This window comes from Myodes glareolus, chromosome 23, assembly GCF_982192425.1.
Source record: "Myodes glareolus chromosome 23, mMyoGla1.1, whole genome shotgun sequence".
NCBI classification, from domain to species: domain Eukaryota; kingdom Metazoa; phylum Chordata; class Mammalia; order Rodentia; family Cricetidae; genus Myodes; species Myodes glareolus.
The window spans coordinates 33215715-33229889 of record NC_142048.1 but is presented as its reverse complement, the minus strand read 5'-3'; the positions used below and the strand labels follow the sequence as shown (position 1 = coordinate 33229889).

Sequence of the window (14175 nt, the reverse complement as noted above, 5' to 3'; positions counted from 1 at the left end):
CCAACCTGAGGGCGCAGCCCGCCGCGCAGTGGGAGGCGGCAAGGCGGGGACCGGGCGGGGACCAGGCGGGGGCGGAGCGGAGCTTCCCGCCTCCTTGTCGCCTTCATCCTCCCCCTCGGAGCAGCCGCCTCGGCCCGGCTGAGCAGCGGGAGTCCGAGACGCCCGCTCGCAGCCGCGGGATGGGGAGCTAGCGCCACGGCGGCCGCAGTGGCCGCAGCGCAGCCGGCCGCCGCCCTCGGGCCTGTCCCGCCGGGTGATCCGGGAGCCCCAAGCCCGGCCCCGAGCCAGGCCCGCGGGCGGCGGCGGCGGAGGAGCTGGGCAGGTGTGTGCGGCTGGAAGATGGCGCCCTCGGGCCCGGGCGGTGTGCGGCGGCGGTGCCGGCGGGTGCTCTACTGGATCCCGGTGGTTTTCATCAGCCTGCTCCTGGGCTGGTCCTACTACGCCTACGCTATCCAGCTGTGCATAGGTGAGTGGGTGGCGGCGTCCCGAGCCCCGCACACAGCACCCCCGCTGTCCCGGGACTGATGCCCGGCTCCGCGGTTGCTTCCACTTTGCGCATCCTTCGGGCTCCCGGGTACCCTGGGCGCTGCCCACTACCAGCATGTCTGCGGTGTCCGTCCCCCCGTCCCTCCTCACACAGAGCGGAGGTCAGCCAGCTCTACAAAACCTCCTTTCACTCTGTTATTGCCCTGGCCTCCTCTGGCAGCTTTCGGGTTATCAGGTCACCTCCACCCCAGGACGCAAGGCCCTGAGCACTCCTGCTGCCTTTCGCTCCACCACCGCCACCCCAGCCACACCCCCTCGCTGGGCAGGACAGAACCTGGGAGCTCAGTGGTCTCCGCTTGTCTGCAGCCTCAGCGGAGAGCTGAAGCCAGGGAAGCTGCGCTGGAGGCCGGAGGGTTGGAAGCTGGGCCAAGGAATCAGAGCTGCGCCAGACCCACGCGGGGAAATGTTGGCCTTAGGCTCAGGTGGCAGAGCCAGAATCTTTTCTGATGGCCACAGCTCTACTTTAAAAAAAAAAAATCGTGACAGTGCTCACTAGCGTTGTTACTGCCTTTTTGCTTTGAGGGTTGATAATTAGTTTTTAAGTCAAAAAAAAAAAAAAAGGGGGGCTGAAGGGGTAAGCTACTAGAAAGTATTTTTTCGAAGACGTATGAGAAATACAGTACTGTAATTTAGATGCTGGAGTAGTAGACAGTGGAGCGGGGAACCCATCATCTGAGGTTCTTACAGAGAGCCAAGTGGCCCCTTGCCAAGATAAGGCTTCTGAATTGGTGGGTGGGGCACTCTCAACGCTGAAGATTTTTTTTTTTTAGGTTGAGTATGCATACGCAGGGAATGCAGTTATGATGCCTAATGTAAACTTTCTGCCTTCGGAGGTTTCGTAAAAGCCTGCTGTATGTTATCAGCAAGACACGGTCCAACAGGGGATGACTTTTCTGCCGGTGTCTTGTGAACGTTTTGTCTGCTGTTTACCCACTGAACTTACCGTACATTTGCCCTAACCCAGTAGGAGCCTGGAGTGGAAGCAGGAGTAATTAGGGCCCTGTTGAGCGGCTGCAAAGCTCCACGCCTGAAATGCAAAACCTGATCTGAAGCCATCTTATCTCCAAATGTTGGTCCTATGAGAAAATAGTGTCAAAATGACTCGCCAGAATAATTTTGACATAATTTTCAAGATAATTGAGACTATCTTCCCATTTCATATCGTCTTTAAATTTGCTGTTATTACTCTCTTGACTGGCTTCAGTTAAGCCCAAATTGAGTGAATTTATGATGATATTTAAAAAAAAATAAGATTGGTAAATATGACACAAAGGATATAAAATGTGATGTTTAATTATGTAGAATGTACAGGAAGAATGTTAAAGATATTAGAGTTTCTGTATTAACAGTTGATCTGTAAGTACTTTGTTTATTGATATTCAGTGTGTATGATACATAGCTATTGGGAAACTTCGTTGCATTTTATTCCTCCACTTCTGAGAAAGAGTTAACAGTGGCATTTGTAGCAAAAGAAGAATGTTCTAGAAGACCTTCACTATCAAAACAGCCAGCTTGTTGGTTATTATCACATTAAGCTAAGAAGCTTAGCCTGCCATAAAGGCTCATTCATGTCCACGAAGAGGAAGCGTTTGTAGGCACAGTGTTTCTTCCATCATGGATACCAGATGCTCTGTAGGTAGTTTCATTTTATAGAGTAAGACAGGTGATGGTCAAAGAACCTATTATATCTGAACCGTGCTGTTCGTGTGTGTGTGTGTATGTGTGTGTGTGTGTGTGTGTGTGTGTGTGTGTGTGTCGCATTTGCGTATGTGTGTATGTCAGTTCACCCACCCATTCTGGTGGGTATGGAATCCAGAAATCAATATCGAGTGTTTTCCTCGATTAGCCTCCAATTTCCCTTTGGGGACAGGGTTTCCCACTGAAACTGTGGCTCCCCTTTTCCACTAGACTGGCAGGTTAGCAAGCCCCCAGGATTGACCTGTCTCCCCTCCCAGAACTGGGATTACAGGCATGCACCCATCCTGCTGTTATTTGGGTCTGAGGGAGTCTGAACTTGGGACCTTTGGCTTGTACGGCAACCACTGAGACCTCTCCCCAGCCCCTCGGCCATCTTTTTATTTTTTTTTTTATAATTTCAAGATATAGGATCTGTAAAATCTGAGTCACCCTTTTTGTAAGTGGCAATTTGACTTCGAAGGACAATTTCCTAGGTGCCAATGGCCTCTTGTTGATATTTACCTGACAAAGTGTCCTGCCACTCCTTGTCGCTGCCCACCTGTGGTGACCTAAATGCTTCCCACGGAAAAAAAGCCATCAGAAAATGGACTAACACAAAGAAATAAATGGTGCAGAAGTATAGCCCCCCCCCCAAGTTGCTAGAAAATAGTTTTAAATATTTTGATTGTTGCAAAAACAAAGGACAGGGGCGTTGTAAAAAGTCTAGACCCTAAATGCCAGAAGGCAAAATTCAAGACGAAGGTGAGTTTTATATTGGAGACCGTGGCTGTTAATCAGTGGTAGTCTCCAAAAGCCTTGCATTGCCTAACCATGGTTGGCTGAGAAGCTGAGGTTAACTATACCATTCTTTTCTCGGCACAGGGAGAGATGGTGACCAATGTGGCTGATGCACCCAGCCAGCTATTACTGCTTTTCACAAAGAAAAACAAGAGTGTCAGCCCCCACCCCACTCTCACATTAATCAAGTCTTCCTGCCCTGCCCTCTGGGAATTTTTTTCCCCCTCTTGGAAATTGTTATTTACAGTCATTTCCCTCAAATTTCTCCTATGAATATTGGCCAGGGTTGGGACTAAAGGATAGGGGTCAAGGACTGAAAAGTGAAGTAGCTAACAAACAGAATTAAGCAAGACGGGTGACTTACCCTGGTCCTCCTTCCACATCTGCTGTCAGCCAGTGATGACCCTGAATATAAATTACTCTATGCCCTTTGCTGAATGAACCACCATTTAGGAGTAGTGCTTATCCGGGTATCCTTGGAAACAGACGATAATGATTCTCATTACAGTTAGTTTCTATATTTAACAATGTGCATGTATGTGGCTCTCTAGGCACTTCCTCAGTGAGCATAATTTTTGCTTGGTGTTTGTATTTTACAAAAATAACTCATCGCTTTTGGAATGTGTGTATATCAGAAATACATGGGATAGAGGTGTTGTGTAAGCATCAAGTATTTCGGATAAAAATGCTTTCAATTCTGTCAATAAAAGGTCAAACAGGGCTTTTACACAGGTGATCACATAGAATATGTTTATGTGGTTTGCTAGTTAATCAAACTCTTTCATCATAGTCCCCCTCCCTGCTTTCCTTTCTCTCACTTTCCTGGCCCTCATCAATCTGCTTCCCTGTTCCTCCTGCCCTTAACCCCATCCCTGGTTTGTTTGGTCTTACCCATCCTCTATCCACTCAAATATGAGCCATCTTGTTTTCTATGTGCTAACACACATTCCAAGGGTTGAGAAGTATAAGGGATTGTACTGAGGATGCAGAATTAGAGGAGTAAGCGTGTCTGCAGCCTTGGATTTGGTTTGAGGATATGCTGGACCCGGTGTGGGTTTTCTAGAATCACCATGACAATTAGTATGGAAACATCGCTTGTTGGAGGAGGCAATGAAACTTTTTCCTTCCAAGTGCTAACATTTCAAATGGATCTGCATGTTTTTAAACCTTTTGTCTTGTTATAATTCCAAATGTATTAAAAGCTCCTAAGATGATTATAAGAGATGAACACATACCTTTGCTAAGTCAGTTTGTCTTGAACACATGGCTGCCATGGTTTCGCTCTAGGCAAATGACACTGTTACCAACAGTCTGGGCCTGGGCCGGTTTTTTTCTGGGTTTGGGAGCTTTTGAATGAATTGAAAGTCCACACGGATCGTAAAGACGTGAACAAATTTTATTTCAAGAGGAGTGCTCTGCAAGACAGCAAGCAGACAGTAAGAATAAAGATGCTGAAGGACCATGGTTCTTTCCTGGGCTCTTTTCTATGAAGTGTAATGGAAGGAGGCTTTGGTTACAAAGGAGTGCAATTTGGATGGTTCTCTATTTCGATTGATTAATTAGGTTAAATAATCTGTTTTTTTCTACTGCACGTGACCTTCCCATCATGGAAATGACTAAGTTGTATTTCTGCCCTTTTATGCATAGGCAGGAAATGATAAACAGGACATAGAACATAGTCTTGCTTTAGTATTTATTTACCCCAAACCAGTTCTGCCTGAATTGGTCCTTCCAGTCTTCTACTGGGTCAAAATGGGAGAGTGATTGAACAGAGTCTGTGTAAACTAGAGAATTCTTAAGAGGAAGAAAAACTTATTCCATTTTGTAGTGCACTATGCATGCAGCTTGATGTTGCTTAAACACTGCTAAGTCTCACACCAACGAGCTTGAGGGTCTCACACTGGCCCAGGACAAATAGGGTCCCGGGTTTCTATACTACTTCTTGTATCTTCCTGGCTATCTACCAATTACTGTTAGATTTTATTTAAGTCATTTCAAACAATCAAAGCAGTCCCCAAATCTTAGAGGTAGTGTCCTCATTGTACAGGGAGAATTGAATGCTGCAGATCCTAAAAGTTCTCTGGCCTTCCTGAAGTTCCCAGTGGAGGTGTCACCTGTAGATTTCACCAATTTGATTCGGTGTCCCAACCTCTCCCTTCCCACCAAACTGCTCACCAAACATCTTATCTCTTTGCAGTTGCTTACCAAATCGGGAACATTCATGCTGCTGTTTTATGAGTTAGCAGAATTCTGGGAGTCACCCTCGGCACAAGGCTTTCAGAGTCTTAGAAGACGTTATAAGAGAAAATGCTCTGTTTTTCCAAGCCGCGTGTTCCCTGTGGCCATTGCTCAGCTCCGCTATTGTAGTGACAAAATAGTCATAGACAATGCTTGAATGGTTAGGTATGTTCTGATAAGACCTTATTAGAAAAGCACAATCGGAAGGCCAGATGCTAATCTTGTGACAGGCCAGATGCCTGACCTTTAGAGTATGTTAGACGCTAGACCATTAGAATGTTCTGGGGTTGAGGGAGACACTTAGCTGGTAAAGGATTTGCTGTGCATACATGGAGACATGAGTTTGCTCCCCCACACCCATGTAAAAACCTAAATGTGGTAGCACAGTGGTAATCCCAGTGCTGGGGAAATAGAGACAGGTAGTTCTCAGGAGGTCGCTGGCTAGCCTGCCTCGCCTAATTGGTGAACTCCAGGCCTACGAGAGAGACCCTGCCTCAAAAACAAAGTAAAGAGCTAGGGAGGAGTGACTTCTGAATTTATTCTTTGGGTTTCATACACTAGCACACACGTGTACACACATACACACCGACACTCATACACACACCCTTCAGCAATGATTGCAACCTATTATATTTCATAGCATTAATGAAGATGCTTAAGAATTTGAAGACACCAAGTACGGTGGTGCATACCTATCACCCCATCACTAGAGAGGCAGAGGCAAGAGGGCTGTGGGTTTGAGGCCAGCCTGGGATGGCCAGCTAACTCTCTAAACAATCAAGTACATGGATAAAAACAAATAAAAACAAAATTGACTCATATATAGGAATCAGTTTAGGATTATGCTGCTTTGCTTTCTGTTCCTTTAGAAACAAGCAAATATCCCCAATGATAAACTATCTCAGCCCTCATTTTAGACTCTGTAAGTTCTGGTCTTTCATGAACCCAGGACCACTGCAGTGTCAAGGAGAGAGACAGTGTGGGCTCTGAATGACCTTCCAAAATGAAAATAGTTTGAGCCATGCAAAAAAAATAAATAAATAAATTTATCCTTGTCATTGGTAAACTTTCACTTTATAAACCATTTAGGGAACCAAGTTGTCTGTCTTTTAAGATCAGAGAGACAGTTTAGTGATACAGTTGCTGCTGTCCTGAAGTATGAGAATAGATTGGAATGGAGTAGAGGACACATCTGTGGGAAACTAAGGCATAGGAAGCGTTTGATGCCGCTGTACTTTAAAATTCTTCACGTTAAAACAATGCAAGGAGTCCTTTCTTGATATTGTTAAATATTTTGAAAGTTAAAATCTTAACAAGTCTTAATCCAAAATTCAAAAGTTTAAAATAGCTTTCAGATCCTGGATCGGAGCCACCATCTGAGTTTACTATAAATGGTTCTAGGCAGAGTAAGAAAGAGAAAGAAAAGTACTGCCTTTGTCCTTGACTCCATCAATGAATCCGGTACTTCCGATTGGCAGGATAATGAGGTTAATCTTTTGCTAGAAATAGCGCAAATAGGACAGTTAACATTCGTAACATTTAGAGATGACCTGTAAGTGTTAAGTGAACTAATCTATCTGTGGTTTTTTATTTGACTTCCTGTTGTTTGATACAAGGACATCCAGCTAAAATGGCAAATAAATGTGAGAAGATGCACTAGCCATCAGAACTCAACTTTAATTAAGAATCGACTTTAACCGTTGTAGAACGGTTTGCTTCTATCCTCTTCTTGGGATTGCCATTCACATCAGAACAGTTTCACATTTCACAAGTGTGAACCCATTGCCGGTTCCCTAAATGGAGGTAATCCTCTCTGGGGAAAGTTTGCGTATGCGTATACATGTGTGTGTGTGCGTGTATGCGTGCGTGTATGTGTCCATACGCACCACATGAGTGTGAAAAGGTTAGTATAGAGTCTTCACTGTCCAAAGCTGAGGGGGGTTCAGCCGCTGGATCCTGGTTACCTGTCAAGTGTTTTCCTCCTCAGAGATGCTTTGCAGAACTTAATGGAGATATTTCCTAAAAGCGAAGACGTGGACAAACGTACTCAGATAGTCCTCTTCCAGCTTTAACATGAGGAAAGGGTGCTGCCTTTCTCTTGCCAGTCCCACAGTCAGGTGTTGGGGCGACAGAAATGGAACACCACACTGCCAGGAGGTTGTGAATTGATCATTGAACCCACATGAAAGGACAGCCAGAAAGGAGATGAGAAGCTGAGTGGAGAGCTCATCAGTCATAATGCCTCCTCATTAGGATGCTGACTACATCTGCATATCTCACAGCCAGATTATGCCCAGATGTTTTTGCTCCTGCTGTGCTCTGGGTGCTGGTTCTAGCTTCCTTGTTGCTTACCACAGGCATGGACCACTTTGACGCCAACCTCATTTTGTCTGTGAAACTGAGCATGGAGTTTAATGAATGTCATTCATCGAACCTACAGAAAGACTGAAGAAGAATACATCTTAGCAAATTCACAGAAGCCAAGAGGCTGAAGCAGAGTTAACGATATGCCAGAGGAATGTTCTTTAGAAGGAGTCACTGCCTTGGCACCCAGCTCTCACACACAGGAGATGCCATTGTGCCCAGGACACACTTACAGTAAAGATGGTCTCAACACTAAAGGCCTAAGCACAAATAGCAACCGCTGAGATTTTTGTCCCATAGTGGGGAGGGCCCAGGAAACATGGGCATTTTGATTTCCTCATTGTTGCTTTGTTTTGTTTTTTGAGTTTAGGGTTTCTCTGTGTAACAGTCCTGGCTGTCCTGGAGCTCACTAGGTAGACCAGACTGACCTTGAACTCACTGAGATCTGCATGCCTCTGCCTCCCTCCCAAGTGTTAGGATTAAAGGCGTGAACCACATTTGGTGATGGGCATTTGATTTTTTTTCCCATTTATTTTTGGGCTGAAAAATGGCACCACTAAGAGACAGACAAATTTTAAAAGCAGATGAAATTATTCAGATAAATATGTTAGGATGTGTGTGTTAGGGTGAGTTCTCAAAGAAATGTTTGTGACTGGGTTTTGTTTGTTTTATTTTTTATTTTATGGAAATCTTGTGATTTTTCTTCTCTGAAGGATAGATTGAGGGCTGGGGATGTGCTTAATGGTAGAGTATTTGCCTAGCTTGTGCAAAGCCGAATTCAGTCCCCCCCCACCCCACCCCACCTCCACACAGAGACAGAGCGATAGAGAGACAGAGAGACACACACACACACAGAGAACTAGAAGTTACATTTCATAATTTACCCTACTAATTCCATGTGTTTGGGCGGTAGTATCACTTCTCCCAACCTTCTGTGCTTTAGAAAGCGGTGAGCTCGGGGGTCTCCCGAGATTGGAGCACAGGGTTCATGGTGACTGTAGAAATAACTGTCTTCCTTATCACACCCCACTGCTTTAAGTTCTTAGGAGCCACATGATAACAACCAACCAGCTACGTTTCTCGACAATTCCCCTTTCGGAATTACAAGCACATTTTTGAGAGATATCTGCCCTTTCTTGACTTTTCATCTGATGGTAGTAACTCCTAAATTGAATTTAAAATACTAGTGCTTATAAGTGTGACAAACATCCATGTTGTTTTAACTGATTACTTGAAACTGTCACACACATATACAGTATACCTTGATCCCATACATCCCCACCCTGCCTCCCACTTCAGCCCCCAGCCAGGAGTCTCCTCATCACATCTCCCTTCCAACATCCATTTTTGCCTGAGAGACTCTCCGAGCGAGAATCAACACGGGCTGCACTTGTCATCTCTTCTCTGCACACCCGAAGGGAGTTCATGTTAGATATTCTGTTGATTACACTTAAGGATGCAAACCATGTGTCTGCGGATGTGACTGGGCTGTGCTTCTTGCTCGTGTCCTGAGATGCTTTTCCATGTGGACTGCACAATTGATGACCTGTTAATGACCACTGTGTCCTTCTTTATAGTGTCACCAAGAGAAGCAGGATGCCCTCAGGAAGTCTGTCAATAAAAGAACCCTAACCCACAGGCAAAAGCCCCTTGGTCCAAGTCTTTTAAAACAAAATGCTGAAGCATAAAATGGCTTTGAATTGGTTTTAAGTCTCCCAGATCATATCTGAATGAGGTTGAACAAACGTTTATCTTTTGTGATTCAGGGAACCTTAGAAAATGAACATGTTCTCTGTTTTATTCTCCTGTGCGCAGCTAAAATTACATTTTTGTTTCTTGTGCATTTTGTAAAAAAGAAAAAAAATGGGTTTTCATTGCATTTTTGCCGTGTGTTTTGGGAATGACATGACTTAAAACCCAGACTATGGATGAGGAGTTTAGCTTTGTGATAGTGCATGTGCTTAGCATGTCTGAGTCCTGGGGTTTTCCCCAACACTAAAACAAATGAAAATGTCCAGACTGGATTATGTCCCCAATCCCCTGGATTATGTCCCTAATTCCTTCTGGAAACCCATGGGTTATGTCAGTCTCCAAGACATGGGTAGCCTCATCTGCAGAGAGGCTTTTCACAGGATTTTCAGAGATGGTCTGCCAATGCTGTCTGTAAAGGACATAGAATTCATGTCGGCAGTACTTGAGTGGGAGAGGCAGCCTGCCGAAAACAGTTGGCTGAGCTGTAATAGGAGAGGCCTGATATCAGTAATAGAGGAGGAAAAAAAACAATTTCACTTATGAGTCTCCAACTGATAGTCACAAGCTTGCTCTGAATTACAGGGCTAATGTGTGATCCGCTTTATCACTAAGTGGCAACCCCATGTGACATGCATTAGGAAGAAAGGCTGTCAGGGATTTATGTACTTAACCCTGACTGCTAATTATCCAGGGCTTCTCCTGGGAGGCCGGGGAACAGGAAACGATGAAGGGCAGAGACCAGTGGGACTTAATCAACGCTTTCGTTATAGCACGCTCTTCATGAAATACAATTAGTTTCAGAAATGAGTACATTTTCAAAACTAAGAATCACAGAACTGTATGTTAGTCAGGGGAGAGAAAATGGTATCGACCCCACTACAGGTTCTCAGAAACGTATCCATTAATAAGCAGCTTCAAAATCCAATGACTGAATGCATTTCAAGCATCCATAAATTTTGAACAGTTTTAAGATGTCCATTCAGAAAATACCTATTGATTGGTCTTTGTCTGACTTAGGGTCTATTGCTGTTGTAGAACATGATGACCAAACACAACTCGGAGAGGAAAAGGTTTATTCCAATGTATACTTCCCAGGAGCTGTTCATCACTGGTGGAAGTGAAGGGAGGAAGCTGGAGGCAGGAAAGGAAACAGAGGGCACAGAGGGGTGTTGCTTGCTGGCTTACTCCAGTGGCTTTCTCAGCCACTACCTGCGCAGGGATGGGGCCACCCACAGAGATCTTGGCCATCAACCATCAATCATTAATCAACACCCTACCCCCACAGACTTGCGTAAGGCTGATCTAATGAAGGCATTCTCCTCTTTCTAGATATATCTAGGCTCAGTTAAGCTGACAAAAACTGAGCTCCCATTTGAGTTGGGGAGAAGACAGCAACTAAATGATTATGGAATCTGTTAGAGACTCCTAGTGTCATGACAAAACGTGAAAGGGAGAGCAGGAAGGATTGGATGCTGGGCCTATCAGCATATAGGCATATTTGCCTGTAATCCCAGGCGCTGGGATTCCAGGCAGGAAGATTGAAAGTTCAAGGCCAGGCTAGGCCATTTGGCAAGAGCCTTTCTCAAAACCACAGCAACAACACGCCCCACAGTCCCCCACCCAAAATACCTAAACAACAACAAAACCAAGAATGTCAAGAACGCGAGGAGAAAAATGATTTCAGATGAGATGGAAGGGTAAGAGAGGGGCTAACACCAGAAGATATGCATGTCAGGCAGAGGGAAAGATCTGAACCATATTCCAAAGCAGGGCTGTTTGATTCTTAATATCCAGAAATGAGATACAAAGGAACCTCGTGGCAGTGGCCACGTTCCTGCACGTGCATAGTGGTGGTCCTCATTCCTGCGAGAAAAGCTAACACACTGGAATGTTCCGTCTGTTAGCCTTCTGGAGTGAATCAATACATGGTGGGTGCCCTCTGAGCTTGTTTAATTGAGTCTAGCAAGGAAGCAGACATTTAAAGCATAAAGCATAGAGTCCTTCGTGAGACGATTAGCTTTCTATTATTTGACTATTCGTGTTCATAAACAAACTCACGCTATTATTTATTCACATATATTTATACACTTATATTTTTAGGGTAGCAAATAGATAATCTTTTCCTTCTGCACTTTGAATGTAATTATGTATAGTAAAGAATTAGGTGAATCAGTTGTAGATGTGATTTGAGAATTCAAAGGACAGTACAATATAATAATAGCATCTAGCATAATAATAACTATAATTCAGATAGGGTAAATTATTTGAACCAATAGACTTATAAAAAGTAATCACTAAAAAAAAAACAAACTGAAATGGTTTTGCAGGAAGCACTCTGGCCAAGTCAGCATTGTCCAGACACCACCACGTTCATTTTGTAGTTCTCAGACAACTACATCTTTTCTTAAAAGTACTGAAATTGTTACTTGATTTAGATTTTGAGAATGACTTTTAAAACCATGTTGCAATTCCTCCCTCTCCTTGCCCCAGCCCTTTGTAAGAATGTGCTGAACACAATTTGTTTCCTATTGACTGGAAAAGGTCACGGGGGTGGGGAGAGGGGAGCCTCTTTGCCAGGGCATTGTTTTGGTTTTCAGACCCTGAGAACCCGGGCAGACTCATGAATGAGTCTCTTCACCAGCAGAGATGCCTGGCTGTGTTTCTCTGGTTATCACTCTGGGATTATTTCCCAGGGTAAGAGAGAAAGCTGCAGTTAACATTAAATATGAACTTATTTTGTGGTTGCAAATAGACTCTGGAATAGGTGGGTTTTGTTTTTAGTGTGGTTAAGTATAAAGAACATAAAAGCCCACCGCATCAACCATTTATGTTCTCTAAGTGTATAGTTATTTTTTCTAAGTGTGCAGTTCAGCGGTATTCACTACATTCGAACTTTTGTACCCATAACCATCATCCATCTCTAGAATAAACTCCCAAGTTGAATTTCTGCACCTACTAAACAATAATAGCCCCACCCTTCCCAGTCACCATTCAGCTCTCCGGCTTTGATCTGACTGTTCTAGGTGCTTCTTCTGAGGGGAAACATGCGCTATTTGACCTTCTGTTCCTGGCTTACTTCATCAGTGTGATGTCTTCAAAGCTCGTTCATATTGGAGCATGTGGCAGAATTTCATTTTTAAAGACTGGATAATATGCCATTATGTGTAATTACCCCATTCTGTTTGTTAGTAGGCTAAGTTGTTCCCTCCTGTTTTAGCTATTTTGAGTAATGCTGCCTTCAACAGTGTGTACAAACACCTATTTGGATCCTTGGTTTAAGCTCCTTCGAGCTACCTAGGAATGGAATTCCTGAATAATATGGTCACTCTCTGCTGCTTTTTTGAGGGTCATTGTACAGGTTTTCCAAAGAAGGTAATTTTAGTGGAAAATTATTTCAGAGGTGCTTATAATAGGTGTCCAAGTGTAAAAGTCTCTAGGGGCATCCATGAAGTGTGTCCGCATTTTCTTCTCTTGCCGCTTCATAGTTCAGCAGCAGGTTCTTGGGCAGGGAACTGTGAATAGACACACCTCAACTATGGGGAAGCCTTCATGACTGGGTGTGTGCCCTCACGAGACTGCTGGCCACCAGGCTTGATCAGAAATCTTAATTGCTGCCGGCTTACTGTGACCGTGGGTGAACATGAGTTTGGGAGAAAAAAATGTGGGCATCGGTGCGCTTTGAATTAATACTGTGGACATCAGATATGACCTAGGGCCTGATCCACAGTCCAAGGATTCAACAGAAGTCATGAATGAGCGACAAACTTTCTATAGTGCTTGCAGACGGAAGATCTGGGAATGGTTCTAGAAACCCAAAGTGAAGATCTATCTATCCCAGCAGGAAAAGTGAGATGAGCTCTCACAATGAGCAGCAGAAGATTCAGTTCACATATTGCCGGCTGCAATGAAACGAAGCAGTTTCATAGCTCCCCATTTATATTAAGGAATCTATTCAGATCATCGTCTGCGAGTTGCCCGGATGATGCGAGACCTGCTCTGGCTTCAAGTGAATGTTCGTTGTTTACAGCCGTCCCTGCCAGGTAGATTGTGCCATGCTGTGGGGAAATGATTCGTAGGGGAAGGGATCTATCTGCTGTAACTAAGAAGAGACAGACATTGTGTAGTGAAAGCTAGAATAAAAGAAAGATCATATAATGCAAGCTCACACACACACACACCAAAGAAGGGTTGTGTAAGGACTTTGTGGCCATGTGACGGGGGTTTCCAAAGACAATCACTATTCCTAGTGATCCCGAACTGAAGACCAAGCTCGGCCTCAACCCGATTCCCTCAACGTTCTGCAGAAGCTGTGACTCAGTGACCACAGTGACCCAGCGCTATAACTGTGGCAGTTACTAAGGGTGCCAGTGTTGGCTCACATGTCACCGTATCTCTTCAAGTGCAGCCTTGTAAATTCTGCTCCAGTGAGAACCGTGAACACAGCAGTTAGTGTTCTAGCCTTGCATACTTCCTTTCTCTGGGGAGCTGTGAAGTGCCGCCTCGTGTCAGATAGCTTTTACGGACCTAGAAATATTGATGTAATTTTAAAGTAGGTTGTGTGCTTTCTTTGGTCATAAGATAAATGTCCCGCTTTTATTATAGTTTTAGGGAGTTGTGTGTTCCTTTAGAGAAGCATCGTTTGTTCCTCTTAATGTACAAAACGTTAATGTTTGGTAGTGAGAAAGAATAAAAATCTTTTGTCCTCTGTGATAATTGTCACCATAGCAGATAATGAAAAACTGATGTGATGATTTTAAGAAAATTTATGACAAAATTTGTTTCTGCCTGTTCATATATCTT

The 14175-nt window shown here is 44.2% G+C and overlaps 1 protein-coding gene across 1 annotated transcript in view; it reads left to right on the top strand.

The window, feature by feature from the left end:
- Window positions 1–269: 269 nt before the first annotated feature.
- The window catches only part of Zdhhc2 (zDHHC palmitoyltransferase 2), a 57190-nt gene continuing 43284 nt past the window's right edge, over window positions 270–14175 (top strand). The window contains exon 1 of the mRNA XM_087900742.1: window positions 270–466. Within this exon, the coding sequence (XP_087756868.1) occupies window positions 340–466 (127 nt within the window). The 5' untranslated portion in view covers window positions 270–339. The remainder of the gene's footprint in view (window positions 467–14175) is intronic.